At 32.2% G+C, this 17,929-nt stretch overlaps 2 protein-coding genes across 5 annotated transcripts in view; one reads left to right on the forward strand and one right to left on the reverse strand.

Annotated features, from left to right (window-relative positions):
• Positions 1-12,234, forward strand: part of LOC132906424 (lachesin-like) — a 168,086-nt gene extending 155,852 nt beyond the window's left edge. For all 4 annotated transcript variants that reach the window (XM_060958600.1, XM_060958602.1, XM_060958601.1 and 1 more), the window contains one exon: positions 7,682-12,234. In XM_060958600.1, coding sequence (XP_060814583.1) covers positions 7,682-7,935 — 254 coding nt within the window. In that variant the 3' untranslated portion in view covers positions 7,936-12,234. The remainder of the gene's footprint in view (positions 1-7,681) is intronic.
• Positions 1-17,929, reverse strand: part of LOC132906121 (transmembrane protease serine 9-like) — a 400,143-nt gene that overhangs the window by 257,155 nt on the left and 125,059 nt on the right. The gene's annotated exons all lie outside the window — the stretch shown is intronic.

The raw sequence follows: 17,929 nt of genomic DNA on the forward strand, positions 1-17,929 counted from the left end.
GTTCCTTCAAGATTCGTGCACCAAAACGGAGAATCTTCTCGACAAAATGCAAAATCTAATTGACAATCTACTACGCAAACATTTCTGAAGAAAATTTTATTTGTCGACTACCTCCGGTTTCGGTGCAAGATGGAGTTGTAGGATAGTTCTGTTCGTGAATAAAAATAGAAATAAATATATTGCCATGATATTCAACCGTACATTTCAATACAGTACTGCAATCTCAACGATACATGATAATTTACATATAATCTACATACCATTTACATACAAAACATATTGGGAAAGCTAATACAATTTTACAATTTAACTGATTTTTACTAATGACTTGAAAACTTTTTCTAGAGGTATACTAAATCTCCTATTAATTTTGCTATTCATTCGAAAACAATGCTATAGATACATATAAATTGTGATTGTGTTTAATTCGATAAATTTTTGATTAAAGAATATTCTAAAGAAGAATTCTAAGAGTCTTCTTAACGAGAGAGTTCTTAACTTCTATGAAACATTAATGATTCTAAATTTTGGTATCGTAAATTTACTAAATTGCATACTTTTAATCAATGAAAATAATTTCAGATTTTATCGAATGTGTTTACCTGATATTCGTAGAGTTGAAAGAGTTAAGAAGTATTAACAGAATTTGTTGCAAATACGAGTAACTGAGTTTTTAATTATAGTGATATGAAGAATAATCGGATATTTGAGATTATAGTGTAAATATCTACATTCAAAGTTTTAGGTAGACATTGTTAGGAAAATGTCCAACAATTCACCTGGTTGCTATTCTATCAATTAAGGTATGCGTAGCGTAGACTGACTTTCTTGCAATTTCTTAGAAATTTTGACGATGCGTTATTTAATATATTAACTACACACAATTTAATTGTTAGAAAGTCTAGCATTACCAAAATAGAGATATTCATCTTCAAAGTTTTAAAACGTAATCCTCATAGTATGCCGCAGCAAAAATAACTTTTTGATTAATTACAGAAAAGCTGTTCTCACAAAGTTGTTAAGAAACTGATGTGTAGAGTAAAACGACTAAAAGACTCCTTTAAAAAAGAAAACATTTAGCTTAAACCTCAACGTTTTTAAATAAAGAAATATGAGATATGTAATACGTAATATCGGTAATTTCGACGTTCATATTGCCGTGCACATCATAATGTGAGATTGCTGTTCTATCCATTTCTGAATTGTTCGTCAGAGTTCGCAACTACAAACTACAGACAATCAAGTAATTTCTTCCTAGTGAAAGAATCTCAGACATGCACGATGATATGGATTTCGAGTCTCAGCTGTTTTACTCTTGAGGGATATTGTCTCGTTACATATACCTTTAGATAAGATGGACAGCTGCTCGAAAATTTCCCAATATCTGTTGTATTCTATCGATTATGATAAAATAGGTGGTAAACCGACCCAAGAACCCCAAGGTGTTGCAGGACTCCAGAGCAAAGGGCTTATCGCACTATCGACGAAATTCCTAGGACGTGGCGGAGCACAACAATCCAGCTATACTATGGAGTAAAGCTCTATTTATCTGGACTGATCGAGAAACATACAGTTCGTGTTTTCGATTCGATAGAAAAGTAAAATATCTTAAAAATTATAAATTTAGAAATATTGAAAAAATTAACTTTAAAAATGAAATATTTACTATAATGGAAGTGTTATATGGCATTTATAAAAATTATAGTATTTAACAAGAATACTATCACACAATAACGCTTAAATTCTTTTTTTAGAAATTTCGAAACTTAAAGATTAATAGCTTGTAAATTGTAACAGAGAAAAGAATATCCACATTATTAAATAGTCGAGTAACTAATAATTTTCTTCAAACCGACTTTCACAAAAATTTACATTTCCTAGCAGCGTCACTCTTTTATCGATTCGAGAATATAATAAGCACTCATTGATTTTCCCTTGTATGAACGCAAGGTAGGACCTCGAAGACATTAATAGTAATAGAATCACTCAATTACAAGGCAATTCCTTTACTACTTCTGCTTATAACACGGTGCATATTATAATAAATATATTATAAAATAGACTCGAGAGTTCTTGGATTAAGGAACGAGTGAAAAATATCGTAAAGCAAAGAAACAGAAAATATGTAGTTACAAATATATAGGCCGTGGCTAAAAGTATTATACAAACGTAAAGAAGGTGATTCTATACGCAAACATAAATCAAAAGTTTAGAATAAAATGCTTCTATCCGAGGCTTAGTTTTCAAGAACCAAGTTCTCGTATGAACTTATACATACATATGTAGCTAAGATACGGGTTGGTCGAGTGAAATATCTCCTGATTTTATACTTTCTGATTTCTATCTATAAGCCATGTTAAAGCTGTGGACCATAGCAGAAATATTAAAGATCTCGATAATAATGTAAAATATTAGTCAAATTAAAGACGAACACATTTAGAGTCTTAGAAAAACGTAACTAGAGGCAGTAAATTCAAGCATCATACTAGTCAGACACAGATACTTATACTATAAACAGGACAACCGTTTCAATAATTCTTTCATAAAATGTAAAGTCTTATCTCTCCCTGTTTCTTATTTTTTAATGTTGCTAATTATTAAAAATCACGTGCCTAGTATAATTAGTGTTTGTATCATTTGTGGTACATTTTTATTTAATATATCAGTATAAAACGATTCAACGATAAAAGTTAATTCTCGTTCTTATTTGTATGACATCGGTAAAGCGATTAAACCCATACATTTTAAGATAATCCGCATCGATATTACTGAAGTATGAAAATACTCCGCCAATATTAATCTAAACCAAACGAAGCACTCTATATATATATATAAAAAAAAAAAAAAGAAAATTCAATGCACCGTCAATCATTAAGCCACTACCCCGCTGATTTCCAATACAACTATTCTCGCATCCGAGTCTGTAACCACACCACATACTCAAAACTGTCAAACCTATCTCACGCTGCAACTGTCCGATGAAAGAAATTTTGTCGTCTGACCCGCGGTCGGTTATTTAACAGTCGAACGCATCGACTTTTTCGGCAGCTTTAACCACAGAGATGACAGTGGAACCGGGCTGTCGCTTTCCAGCTCCGTTTAAAGGAATAATTGGAAGAAGTGTATTTTCGAATAACGCGGGGCCACGCTTGTGGAGGATCCGCGCACGGAGAAAATTAATATCGTCGCTGGGGCCACGGTGGACGTTTTCGACGAGGCGTGCAACTGACAAGTGCACTCCGGCTTTTACGGCACGCGACGTTCCAATACGTGGTTCTTGTGCACAGTTCGTCGATTATTTTTCCCGGGTTATTGCACGATATCTGTGAAAAGCTGCTGGCGCTTTCACTGGTGGCACGTGGTCACGCGCGCGCAATTTCACGTAAAGCGGCTTTCCACGGCGCACAATTTGACGAGCATTAAATCCTCCGGGCCAGACTTCGTGGCGCTGATGAGATTCCGCACGTTCATCTTTATTAATGGACAGATCGGCGATAACGCGCGTTGCCATCGCGCTGCGACTATCCGTTACACGCACGATGCGCTGTCCCGCTCGATGGACATCGAGCTGTAGATTGGTTTATTGATTAAGTGAATGGATTCTCGGACACCAGTGATTTAACCTCGCTTAGATCGTGCTTTCGGTTTATGGTGTTAAGTTGTTGCTATATGTACTATGTATACTGTGCTAGATCTTGGCGTTATAGGTGGGCACTTCGGTTTCGATTTGGGGATCGTTTGCGTTTCGATATAACGTTTATTGGTATCCTAAGTTGAGTAATGTACCTTTTTATTGAATTATTTGAGCATACAGTGATTAACAGTAATGTTTCAGTTGAGTCATATACATATGTGTTTTATTATTTATTCAAGAAGTGTTTGCTTATTTATAATAGGATAATGGGATAATAAATATAAATAAATGGAAAAGTAGAATGAGTTTCTGTTATCGGTTTTACGTTGATAATTTGTTGATAATTCTGTGTTGAATTGTGTATAATGTCATTATAATATATACAATTATAATGCCAAATTATTCTTTAACGTGTAATAATGATACTAACACATTGATCTAACTGTTCAATCAAATTTTATATTTTATTAATAAGTTTCTAAAAATTGTTTTAAGTGTTTCTATTTAAGATAAACATTTATGCTACGTGATTAAACTAAACATCTCATAGATGTAGAAAGCAAAATAAAATTGTAGAAGGTGTGGGAAAGAATATTGATTTGAGATTAGCTCTCAGTATCCTGTTTCGTGCGTTGGCATAACGTGAGTACTAAAGATACTGTTTAATGCTATTATTTCGGTATACGTAACAATCACACCGATGAAACGGATTTCAAACGAGCTTATCAAATCAGTAGATATGATGGAAGATTACCGTAGACTGGCACAATCAAAAGAGCTTATCGATATACTGTGGTGGTGTAATAGGATTACGATGCTACATTGATGTGAAACATTCTTCCTTTGCCGACCTGTATGATATGAAATGCGTCCGAAGTACTTCCTAGTGGTCTTTGTCGCATCGGAACAACGTCCTTTTACCCGGTAGATAAAACGATGTATTCAAAACCAAAGGTTTTAATAATTTATCCCTATGTGTATTTAAATAACAATTTTTTATACTTTTTTTGTATATCATTGTGAAACCAGTAATTTTTATTTCGATATACAGTGACTCACGAAAGTATTTGAACACATTTTACAGCAGAATAACTTTCGTAAATTTGACGAGACGATTTAAGTTATTTTGAAAAGTTAGGTGGATTAGTTTAGTAAATAATGGATAAAAACATTTTGAAAAAATTGATCAGAATCGGCAAGAAAATAATATAGGTCGAGTTTACAATTTTTTTAGTTGAGCCTGTACTGAAAATTTAAAAAATACATTTTTTAGATTTATGTCAGTTACATACCTACATACTGAAAATGTCATTGAAATCGTTTAACGTTGCTATAAGGTACAAAAGATTGAAAATGGTGGAAATCGCAATTTTTCACAAGTTTGAGCTTATAATTGTAATAAATCTAAAGATACTTTCCTCCTTCAACCGATTTCAATGAAGCTTTCAGTATGTATACAACTGACATAAATGTACAAAATGTATTTTTCAAATTTTCATTACAGGCTCAGATGAAAGAATTATAAAATTGACTAAGTCACTATATTCTAATTTTCTTTTTTTCAGTTCATATTACAATTCGTTATTAATAATAATCCTATGCCATAACATTGCCTACTTTCTAAAATATAAAGCATCTATAATGAATATTTCAGACGAGCAAAATATATTTTTAATATATTGTTAATACGATAAATACGGTTAATACAGTAATTAAGCGATTCTCGTTTTCCGTTAAAACAATAGAAACAGAATCAATATTCAATTAAATGTGTTACAACTTCTCATCCTACGAACAATTTGCTCTTGAACTTTCTAGCAAGTAGGTTACGTTTTAGTCCTTCGGTAAAGAAATTTTATTTTATTCATCAACCTGGTAAATTGGACTTCGAAGATCGTGAAATTCCGTTGCATTTCGTTCCACGAACAAATATTTGTCATGGAAGCAGGTCTTTGCGAATGCTGATTTCTCTTCAGAATTAAATTTTATTTAAATTTCATTTTGCCTTTTATTTAATACATGCAAATCTTATTCTAACTAAGCTACTGATTAAGTTGTATAATATCTTATTATTTCCGATATCAGAATCTATGAAATGCAATAATTTAAAAAAATATTTTGTACATGGAAGCTCTATTTCTACATATCTATAGGTAAAGCAACTAATTTTTTTAATTAATGGAATTATCTTAAAGTATGAAAAATATATAAATCTACATATAAATAATTAGAAAAATATAACAAAAATAAAGTGAATGTACAAAATTGCTATTTGCAATTGATCTGGTCATTGCCTTGACTGTGTATTTTAGTAACATTTATATTGTAGTATCGGAGAATGAATTATATACTACTTAATAATTAAATGATTAAATAGATGGTTTATTTAAGAATATGGATTGATATAGATGTTGATTAGACAGGAAACGATGGTTATTTAACATGAACTAATTGCAACAACGTACTGTACTTTAGACAACTCAATAATTAATTTGAAACTCTCGTCACAATGAATCCAACGCTCACACACTCTCACGCGGACCATACTCTCTCGACAACGCAACTCGCACTCTCTAGCTTCTCGATTCACACTGCCCCACTTCTCCCGTAATAGGCAAAATTATAAAAGCTTGTTTTTGGCCTGAAAGACCTTAACCATAAAAATGGTTTTATGGTGGGTCATTCAGAATATTGAGGGTAAGCGGCAAGGATGTGTAGACATCCGGTTGTCGACGATGTTTATGGTTTACCCGATATTTTTAGGCCTTGTTTTGCCCACGATACTACATTATATTCGATCAATTTAAAATAGTAAGTTTAAGCACGTGATCTAACTGTTCATAATCCACTTACTCCCATAACAATGTAAACTTCAAAACGCAAAAACTTGTAGTTGCTGGGGTGCAAAGCTGCAAATTCTAACCCTTAAAGGTTTCGAACAATAAGCTTAAAGTATGAAGTTAGATGTATACAAGTGAATCCATAGATGAACCTTCGTCAGAGCTGCGTTAAACTAATGGCGCACTAACTTAACACTGATCAAGTAACACGCTATCGTATATAATGGGAAATTTACGAGAAACTGATAGGAGTATGACAGTCCATAGATCTACATTTGCAACATTGGCTACGAGATCCATAATGGGGTTTTTGATTCCTACCTTTCACATTGAAAATTAACGTAAAATTTGAATTTTCGGTATTTGATATCGTTTTGTTAAATATAATTCTAATTAAATTCAATTGACAATGAACATTAATGGATAACTATTACACGTGTAATTTTCATGTTTGGATTTTATGAAGACAAATTTCGCATTTGAATTATCTGCTGTTATTTCAAGAACGACTTGCAACAGTGTTTTCTTTTAGCAGTTAATAATTATTTACTATTAAATTAATCCGAAACAATTATTAAAATTCATTTACTCGATCACGCAACCTCAATGGACACAATAATGAAATACAATATAATCGCATTACCAATACCGTGCAAAATCTCGTATTGAAATACATTAAAGAATTTCAATAAAATATAATAGAGTTAAATCACATATACAAGGTGTACAATGTTAAAGCATTATTGCAATTAACTTATAAATCGCTTACTATATATGACAACGTTTTAGTCAAAAATTGAATGGTATCCAGGGCGCCATAATACGATGTTATGGATGAATGATGTGGACACAAAAAATATACGGCGATCAATATCGTCTTTCTAAATGGAATCCATATATTCTTGAATGCACGAATAATACATTAAAATCAGATCCCTACAACATCAGTACCCACTATACCATAAAGCATAGCAAATTTGAATTCGCGATTCGACGTAAAAGCGCAGCCAAAACCCTTCATCATAGGTTCGGAGTACAAATCGTTTCCCAATCGCGAAACAAGATCTCTCGACTCGATTCGAACGAGCCGAGTGATATTTCTTCGAGAGTTGCGACCATTTGATCGGAGTACGGCTGCAAGCACGCCGTAAATTCCGAGTCATAGCCAAGAACGTGCTCTTAACACGGTAAATTCATATTTTTCCAGGGATCGATAGATCGCCGACGATGCGTAGACCGAACACCAGGCGAGATTCGAAGAAGAGTTGGAAGATGGATCACAGTCACGAAAGGAACACGACAGGCATGAAGGACGAGCCAATGCCGAAAGGCGTCGAGAACGATGATGAACAGGTTGATTTTCAATCGGCCACTGCCTCCTCGCACTTTCACTGCCATTTATTTGCGAATCTTGGCATCGCCGCGATCACTGCCATCTTAGCCGGGGGTTTGTCGACGTAGACCATTCTGTGATCGTTATTACATCTGAAATTGATTAACTCGCGTCCGGATGAGTCTTCAGGGTCACGCTAGTCACTTACAATATGCTAGCTACCAACCAGATTGAGATTGTAATCGTACGAGATGCATCGAGGACCAGCCAGTTAAATGTTTCTTGGACTTCTTGTCTAAGTGAATTCTCACAGATTTGAATGGGAACGTGTTGGAAAAAGCGTATTCTAACATCAAGACTTTTCAGAACGTAGTGGACGCTTGGGACAGTTCACGTTCTTTTTTCGACAAGATTTTATTCTTTCGTTAATCCTTTAGCTGCGGGAGAAACACGTATACGCTATGAGGAACGGCTGAAGATTTATTACAGACGTATAATATCGACGAAAAGTTTGGATGTACTAGATATATACACGTATTTTTCAAGTTGGTAAGACTTTTCATATTTTCTTTTTTTATAATCTACGCTGATTCATAAAAGTATTTGGACGCTTACTGTAGAAAACCTTTATGCCGATATTATAAACATTTTGAATTTTTAAATTTCACTGCAATGAGATACGACTGCGATGATTATATTGGTAAAATTTAAAACAAATCTGAAAATATGCATAGAAGTAGTGCACCTGTATGTTCCGCAGTGTTCAGAAAAGTATTTAAACAGTCAATTATCCATCATGTTAATAAATTATGTTAACCTACAGAATGATAGAAGCTGTTTTCTATCGTTATCATTAGTATCAAAAGTAATTGGATAATTTAAAAAATCATATTACATCCAAACATTTTGCCACTATTATTTTGCCGCCAATAATTATAGCAATGACATGAAAATATGTTGTTCGCGGAGGACCTCCTATTGACTTGCGAGTATATCGTTCTCGATTTTATATTGGATTTCAGTTTAGCCACAGCTAAAGGATTAAGAATAGTTTTACCGGCGGACAAATTACTCAACAAAACTGCGCGTTTGTTTAAAACAACGGAGCTTGCTCTATTTCTTCTTCCATGTTCTATCAGAATTTAGTAACAGTCTGAGTATACATTTTGTTTAGGTTGAATAAACATGTATCGATGAAACGTTGTTAACAATTAATTGTGTTAGAATAAAAGAAAGTGTTGAAGATAAATTTTTCGTACAGATTCGATTCTTGGTTCAAAAACTTCCAGAGGATATCTTCAAAATTTCTAATTTACGTATACTATTATTTATTCTGAAATACCTAAATCGATTGGACTCAACATATTATATTTTCCTACGTTCTATTATAATTTATAATAATGCTTAAAAATATTATGTGATACAAAATCTTTAGGAGAAAAGCTTTTATGAAGTTTTCGCCTGTATTTACTTTTGATAGATTTTTATATACCTATTACATGTAAAATTGTTTATAAAGTTGTTCGTACTCTTATTATAGCATTTATTAATTTTAAGACCGAAGTATTTATGTAATTTATATTTCGAACGTTTTGTAAGTTTCCATTGTAAAAAACGCCGACACGAAGCGAGTAGTTTCTCGCGAATATGTAACGCTTGTACCTAACCTACATATGTATATGTAAATATCAGTTTCGTGACGTAGCGACATGCCTTTGCTTTACGACAATAATTTTTTCGATTATATTATAAACGAAGCCTATTATTTATAACACGCAACAGTGTAAAATTCATTCCTAAATTCGTAAAACCATATTCTGGTCGCATTATAGTATCGCATTAGTGTCGTTCGTGCCATATTTTTAAGCAAAACAAAATATTTAAGAATGTAAACTATTTAAGATTATTTAAATAATTTATTTATTTAATTCCTTTTTTCCTTATAAAGTTTGATTTCTTTTATAAAATTTCATTTTAAACTAGTATGTACATACAGAGAACTCGAAGAATAAATACTATAATTATTTAATTATATTGCTTTAAATTATGTTAGAGACTTACTTCAAGTATTGCATACTGTTTGACTGATTCTGATTCCATCATAAACAACATAAAAGTATTGAACACAACATTGTTGAAATTTTTATAAAGATGTTATTAATGTTCAAAAAGAAATGTATATCACGTGTCATGGTATAAGTTGTTAGTTATCAGAGCAAACGTAGTTCGAACATCAAATTTTATTCATGTAACAGAATGGTGATGATAAAGTGGTTCTGAAGTAGATGGCTGACTTAGGAAGGTTTATTTCACTTACATTAATAAGATTTAATATTTCTCATTTTATTTAAAACTTGAGGTGTAACTTTTAATAATTCAGTAATAATCAATATTGTTTTCAGCTATTATGAATATTTACAATCAGTATCTATTGAAATTGTAATTATTCATGTTTCCTTCACGCGAAGAATTATAGATTTTTCAAATATTTAGTACAATTTTTGAATAATTTCTACAATAATTTTTCAAAGATAATTATTATGCAATAACCATAAAAACATAGTTTTATCGTGCTCTAAAATTAATCGTTTCATGTAGCGAAGGCTTTCTATGGTTACATACATGCGATAAGTTTGTCCACTTCAAAGATAAGCGACAAACACAATTCCAAAACTCGACCAGCTAGTTCAGAAACACTGTTTGTTCTCTACATTCCTACACTTACATTTTCGTAATGGGTACAAATGCAAATGAGTTTATGAGAGAAACTGTGACCTCACTCCCTTCCAACGGCTTCATCGTTCCATGAATGCGTTCACAAGTACTGTACCCAATAGTTAACGATACGATTATCCAAAATAGTACGATACCGATATAATATCGATTAATGTACCATAGGCACGTACTGCTTACCCGAGCAAAAATGGAGTTTCCAATGCATATGTTCGAGCATATAAACTAAAAGAAGGCTGGTACACGATTATTCTTCCTTTAATTGATCTAATTATTTATGACGACAGAAATCTCAATCATAACCAGAGTTGCTATTTTATTATATTGTAAAATTAGAATGTTATGAATTGTGATTTAGGAATTACAAAAGAAATTCAAAACAGACAAAAATTATGTCAATTAAATTTTGTCTATGAAAATATAAATTTTTAATTAACAATAGATTATTTCCGAAAATATTTACTAGAAAAGATTTAAATTAAGAAAATTTAATTTAAGAAACAATAGAAACAAAAACACATAAATATATGTATATGTTATTGTTACATCAAATCGTCAGAGCTTTTTATTAACTCATTCCCTTCTATCAACCTGGAGATATTTCAAGAAAAATTGTATCTATATACCCATTTTTATTTCTCCTACTTATATTAAAATTACATATCGTAATTAATTATATAAAGTTTTTAAATGTTCGTGTGTATAGTTTTCGTATGATCAGAAACTACTTGCAATATATCTGCATAGCAAAGAAATCTGTTCAGTTCAGAGGGAATTGATACAAAAAGATTAAAATCCAGATTTATCTCGGATTTTTGAATGGGAGAAGTGGCATTTGTGATTGCTACACTACAAATTGCTTTATACAAATTCATATTTTTATGAACAACATTGAAAAAAATAAATAGAAATTTGTCTCAGAGTATAAATAATATAACATTATTTTAGATATTTTATATATATATTGTTAAGATTTCAATTTTTCATGAATGTAGAAAGTCTACTAATTACAATTAGCCAATCCACATTAGAAAATATCTTACAAAATTCTTTGTTTTCCCCTGTTATACTTTAAATTCAAGTAACTTGATCTTTGCTCGGTAAAGCAATACACATCGATGATCCGAGTAATATTTTAACGTACCTCGACCAGTGCATCGTGCATTCCTTCCATTCCTCGAGTCGACGTTCGAATGACGGTAAATCAGTGCAAGTAGAGCGAATTGACCCCATAATCCGCCTGTACACATACTCTTAACGTTGACGTTGCTTCTTGAATGCGTGTTTGGCGATCATCTTTCGGCCTTAAAGAAAAAAGTAATAAATCAAGAATAATGAAAGAAACGACGAAGCTGTGCATTATCACATCGTTCTTTCTAGCCCAGCTTTCAACGATTTCTCGTTGTATGTAATATATAATAGAACGTGTGAGAGCTAACGTGATCTGTAGGCGATATGGATCGTTGCTTTCAACGCATAGGATTATACGTGGTATATTGTAAAATAATAGCGTGTGTACGATAACGTGTAGACTAAGCCTCAGGGACATGTAAATATGTTAAGCTGTAAGACGATGTCGTGTTAGTTTTTGCATTTGTGATCACATTGCCACTTTTCCTCTCCATCCTCCATCCCGTGTAAATAAAATGTATTCTATCGTGTACTTGGGCAATAAATGTTAGACAATCGTACAATCGATGTCTTTGAATTATGTATGTTTCACGATTTATGTTAGTTTTGAATTATTTGTACGATAAAGACGAAGAATTGTCTGAATATTTTTGCAACTTTTTTAAATCTTTAAATGGCGTATGAAATTTTTGAATTGTATCTTTGGAAAAAAGTTAAAATATTTAGTTTCGTTGTTTGTTGCTATTGCAAATGGGAGGACTATAATAAGGAAACGTATCTTATTTTTTGAGGGTAAATTTCGTAGTAATTTATTTTCGTAATTACATGTAAGTTGATAACTTTTCTGTGTCACAGAGAAATATAGTATCAAATAGTAATAATATTTACGGCCGATCATAATAGTTTATAACAATTTATAAATTTTCTTAAGTTAATTCTAAGCATATACAGTGGTTCAGAAATTAATTATTACATGTATAAGTATAATATATTTTCACACACAACTCTGATTTACTTTCTAGTATAAAATTATATTAAAGTACTGTTTTATTTCAATTATTAATTTAATTATTTACGTTATTTTATTTAATAACTGATAATTATTGAATATCTGTAATTTATATTTAATGTACGATAGGATCTCTTTTATTTGAACGTGACGCAACACAAATTCATATAAGTTCATATAAGATCACACTGATTCTCCTTACTAATTACAATTTCTACTTTCATATAATAGTAGTTCACATTCAAATAAGTAAATTTAATTACCAGAAGCTCATTTAATCGAGCTAACTAAATTTTTGTTTAAATAAACGGAACACGTTGATATGGACTAATTACAATTAACACGACGTTACGAATTCTAGAGAGCGTAAGAAACACTCTGATTTGTCTCCAACTGGTATTTCAGAGCGTGAGGTACTAAATTTCATTTAATATCACGTTTATCCTGTCCTTTGTCAATACTGTTACTATCACAGAGAAGATAAGAACTATATCTGGTATCTTATGAGACCTCGTGTCGCAAATTCTGAAATACCGACTACGGTGAACATAGGAATTATATTCAAAATAGAACATATCGTGGAACATGATAAAGCTGAATAAGAGTAACTGAGCGAAAGGAATCTTCAGTTAGTATGACTTGTATTTTCATTCATTTCAACTATTAAAAATAGGACAAGATTTTTTCTTATGGAAATTATTTAATTTGATCGAAGAAATTTAATAGTATCTAAATTTGTTTAAAAATTTCTTAATTGTCATTTATAGGGAAGGATACCATACGATGGTACTAATAAAAATTCGACAATTCTAGCAAAAGTTCACAAATTCGTATGTACGAATTATCCGTAGAACTACGATCAGTAGATTCAGACAATACCTGGCAGAGGTCAGACACGGGCAAGCTTCACTCGAGAAGCAGCGATTGATCGCGAATGAAGTTCACCACTTCCTGCGAAGCTCATACATAAATTAAACCGCGAAACTTTTCTGCAGTATTCATTTAACTTCGTAGTAATTGAAAATTGTTACAACCACCATTATTAGTCTTAACTTTAGATTTAAGAATTTCAGTATAAGACGATTCCATTTCTATTGCACGTTCTGATGATCGATGCTTGGATTTACTATGGTAATCAAACTACGTAGTTACTTTAAATAAATTACAATAAATGAAAGGTTTAAATGAAGAAAATGGAATAGTTCTTCTTTCATAATTACTAACATATAGATGCTTTTAGTAAATTAAATTTTGACTTTAATTGGGATAGAAACATGGTTACATGCATACACATACTCATTAATTTTCATCATAACAGTTCAATTATTATCATATTTAGTATACTTACACACACTGTTCTATTTCGGACGATGATAACGTTATAGAATGATACACACTTATAAGAAACTAAGACACAGAAAGATATAAAACATCCAAAATGTACCACTCCTCATAATTTCAATAATATACAAAAATATATGTAATAGTAAAATAATAAATAAAACATAATGGAGAAAACAGATCAATGTTTAGCTTTCATTTCTTTGCTCGTGTTCATAGAAACACAAATGTGCATAGACGTTCAGTCTAATGATAAATATATGAAGCTCAATGAAACCCCATGAAAGTAATAAGATGTAGAAACAGAAAGCAGACAAATGGATAAACAGAGATTTCTCATACAAACATTTTTCTGTTTTCATTCCCTTGCATATTTCATTTCATTTCTGAAGCTCGTGAAGTTGCGGAGATCGACATCCAAGAAGCAACGTTAGCTCGCTACAATAACGATATTTGGGAAAGAATTATTATGGAAGTTGGCGGAGCACTTTCAAGTAACGAGGGGAAAAAAGGGCTTTTCTCCATAAGCCAGCTCGTACATCATCGCTGCGAATCCCTTTGGACGGTTATGGAACGAAAGAAGCTGTGATAACAAAGCCAGCCCTCCTCTACCGATAGAAGACCTCGTAAACAAACGATCCTTGCAACATTAAAGTGCTCGATAGCAAATACGTGGCCATCCTTGAATCTCAATTAAACCCTTCACTCATTCTCGCCGATTATTTCCTCAAGGAAATGAAGCGGATCATGGCTATTGACGTTCAACTACCGGCTTGTTTGACTTTGCCACATGAGTCTACCGATGATATAGGTATGCAGGCGCCTGTACACGTATCGACGTTATATTAACAAAGTTGGATTAATTTTTGGCCGTTGAATTAACGCGGTCGCTATTGGCAATTTGGCAGAAATTTTCAAATAGAAAATGCTAAGTTTCTCTAATTAAAACAAGAATAAAAATGTCAAGTGTTCGTTTTCAAATATTACACACACTATATTATATACAATATTACACACATCATACATATATATTGAATTATTAGTGAACTGTGGATTTTTATAGAAACTTTACATTCGATACTCTGTATATTTTTGTATGTTATATGCATTCCGTATTTCGTTACATATATGCATATACATATATACGCAGTCTACTTAAATTTTGAGCGTTTAAGTACTGCGAATATTTATGCATTCGTGTGAAATTTGAACATAGAAATATTTAACAATTTCAAATGCCAAAAATTCAAGTATGTCGCTTTGAGTTACCCTCTACATTAACATTCGTGCAAATTACAAGTAAAACAAATCGTCTTTTAATTATACAATAGTATACAAAAGATTTTTTACCTTATATTATATATACCATGTTTTTGTATTTAATATTGGTTAAAATTTGTGTAGGTATCATTTTTAGAATATAATATACACAATCTGTGTGGAAACTTTTACACGCCATTAGCACCAGGAAAATGATCCTTGAAAAAATATTTGTTAGTATTAAATATAACATAAAATGACCTAATTACCTTACGATCGTAATACCTCATTTCTGTGTTAATTTGTTCTTCAAAACAATTGCCCTCAAAGGAAACGGTTATCTGAACGAAGCGAGAGAAAGGAACGAAATGAAGGAAAGGAAAGAGAGAAGAAAAAAAGAGGAAAAGAGAATATAATAGAAAGGTAATCTTGATTTTAATACCGCGCTCTTTGCATCAGGAGTGGGGTGTCTCTTGAACCAACATGTTTCGCCCAGTTATCCTTTGATCGTATTATCGCAAAGCTGATATACGAGAGATCCGGGAGCGGGATCCATATTGCTACAGGTATACGTAGTTCACACAGGGTCGATGTAAAGTGCACCAGTGAAAAGCCTTTCACGAGTTGTTATTCTTACCTCGAACACTGTTTCCACAGTTTGCCGAAGGCTCGCTAATTTAATTTTACACTGACGGCCTTTGCCGCATGTTTCTATAGTTTTCTCTCGCGAGCCTGTTCTTCTGCGTGATCCGCCTCCGGGCAAATTGATATTTAGACGAGGTTGTAGTAATTAAAGCGGAGGAACATTGGCAAGATCCACCGTACGACTTTCCATTATTTTTTCCCCAGTAATATCTTTAACACAATTGTACTACTTCTGTATTTCCACTCTCTACCTTTCTATTTATCTTTTTTTTTTTTTACAGAGAACTATGAAATTCAATTAACGTTCGAATTGATGGAAAATTTTCGTTACACGCGCGCAGCGATTGTGTTTTTCGCTGTCCAATCTGAGTTTGATTTGTTGGATGAATCTTTTTTTGGCTTCATTTGATTGAAGTCAGCCTTTTAGATTTATTTTATTCCACTAGATTTTGGCTTTAATTAGATGTGATTCTAAATTAAAAGTGCGGCTTACGTCGGATTTTCTTTTAAAAATGTTGGCATTTTTTACTTATTATTGTAATAATATTTATTTTGCTTTTAAAGATACAGTGGGTTTATTTGATGATTTTTGCTCGATGGTTTTAAATTACCTGAAAATCACGTGCTACATGAAAAATTGTGTAATTTTGAAGATAATATATAGAGTAAAGCAATTAGTTTTTTAATTAATTAATTTCCTTACTGAGATATTAAGTGGAATTTTCAATATTTTTTTTTAATTCTTTTATCAAGCCATAACGCATAAAGTAATTATGTCATTATAACACAGGAGAAAAAATTTTTTGTATCAATGATACAAGTGAAAAATTTGGACGCCAAGTGTTCATTGTAATATTACCTATGGCTAATAGGAAAACTAAAAACAATACTAGTTTAAATTGATATAGTTTCTTTTTTTTGATAAAAGCTTCATAGTTATTAATTTTCATAGAAAATAGAGTTTAGTTAAAGTTTCTAAGATCGTTTACTATATGCGAGATTTGCTTTAATATATTTTTGCTTTACAGGGAAATGAAAAAATAAATTTAAATGGAATACTTTTCAAATTGATTTCAATCATATCATCGTTAAAAAAAGAGCAAAAATCTTTCCTCTTTTTCAATTTGGTACGTAGAATATGTTTCATTTTGCAAAATAATATTTGCATACAAACTCTAAATTTTGCGGAGTTCAAGCTGGAATATTTTTTAACCAATCAATTTTCAATGCAAATTAGATTGCACCGATTAGTGTGAAAGTGAACTATAATATTAAAAAATGCTTCTATTTTCAAAACAATATACTATAACGGTATACTATTTATAATAATAATAAAAAACGTTGAAGAAAATCTAAAGATTCGTTTAAATGGTAAATTTAGACGAATTTACGCGAATAAGAAGTCATTTATTTCTTTGAAAATGAATATTAATTACGTACGTATCTCGGTTATGAAATTAGCGCTTACAAAAAGCTGATGAGCATGGCTTCCGAGAAGTTAAATTTACAGTATATCACGCTGAACTAAGCAACGAGTAGTCAACGTGTTAAACGAATCAAGTACGTCAACCCATTAAATAACGCTGTCACAGACACTCCTCTTCTCCATTACCAAAATTTTTTCCACAAAACACTCTACTACCCCGCAATTCGCACACTCTATCCGAAAGTCGCTTATGCGCGCTTAGATCTACAATTCAATTTCAGTAGCGGCGGATGAGTATACGCGTTACGAAGGATTTCACGTACAGAATTCATAAAGTAAACGGATTATACCGTTGCCGAGGGTCGACGCGTTAAAATACATATTTGAATGTTGCGTTCGACCCTTAGCCGGAATAACGTTGCATAGTATATCAGCCGATGGCTCGTGGCACATCCCTTTTCGCCTCGTTTGCGAAAATATCGGGCAACGGAGAAAGGCGAAGACCTTCGATCTCTCGTCCGGAATCGCAACTCTTGCTCCGGATACCCCAGGGATAAATTGTCTAACCCCTACCCTC

The sequence above is a fragment of the Bombus pascuorum genome, chromosome 4, assembly GCF_905332965.1.
Source record: "Bombus pascuorum chromosome 4, iyBomPasc1.1, whole genome shotgun sequence".
Lineage (NCBI taxonomy): Eukaryota > Metazoa > Arthropoda > Insecta > Hymenoptera > Apidae > Bombus > Bombus pascuorum.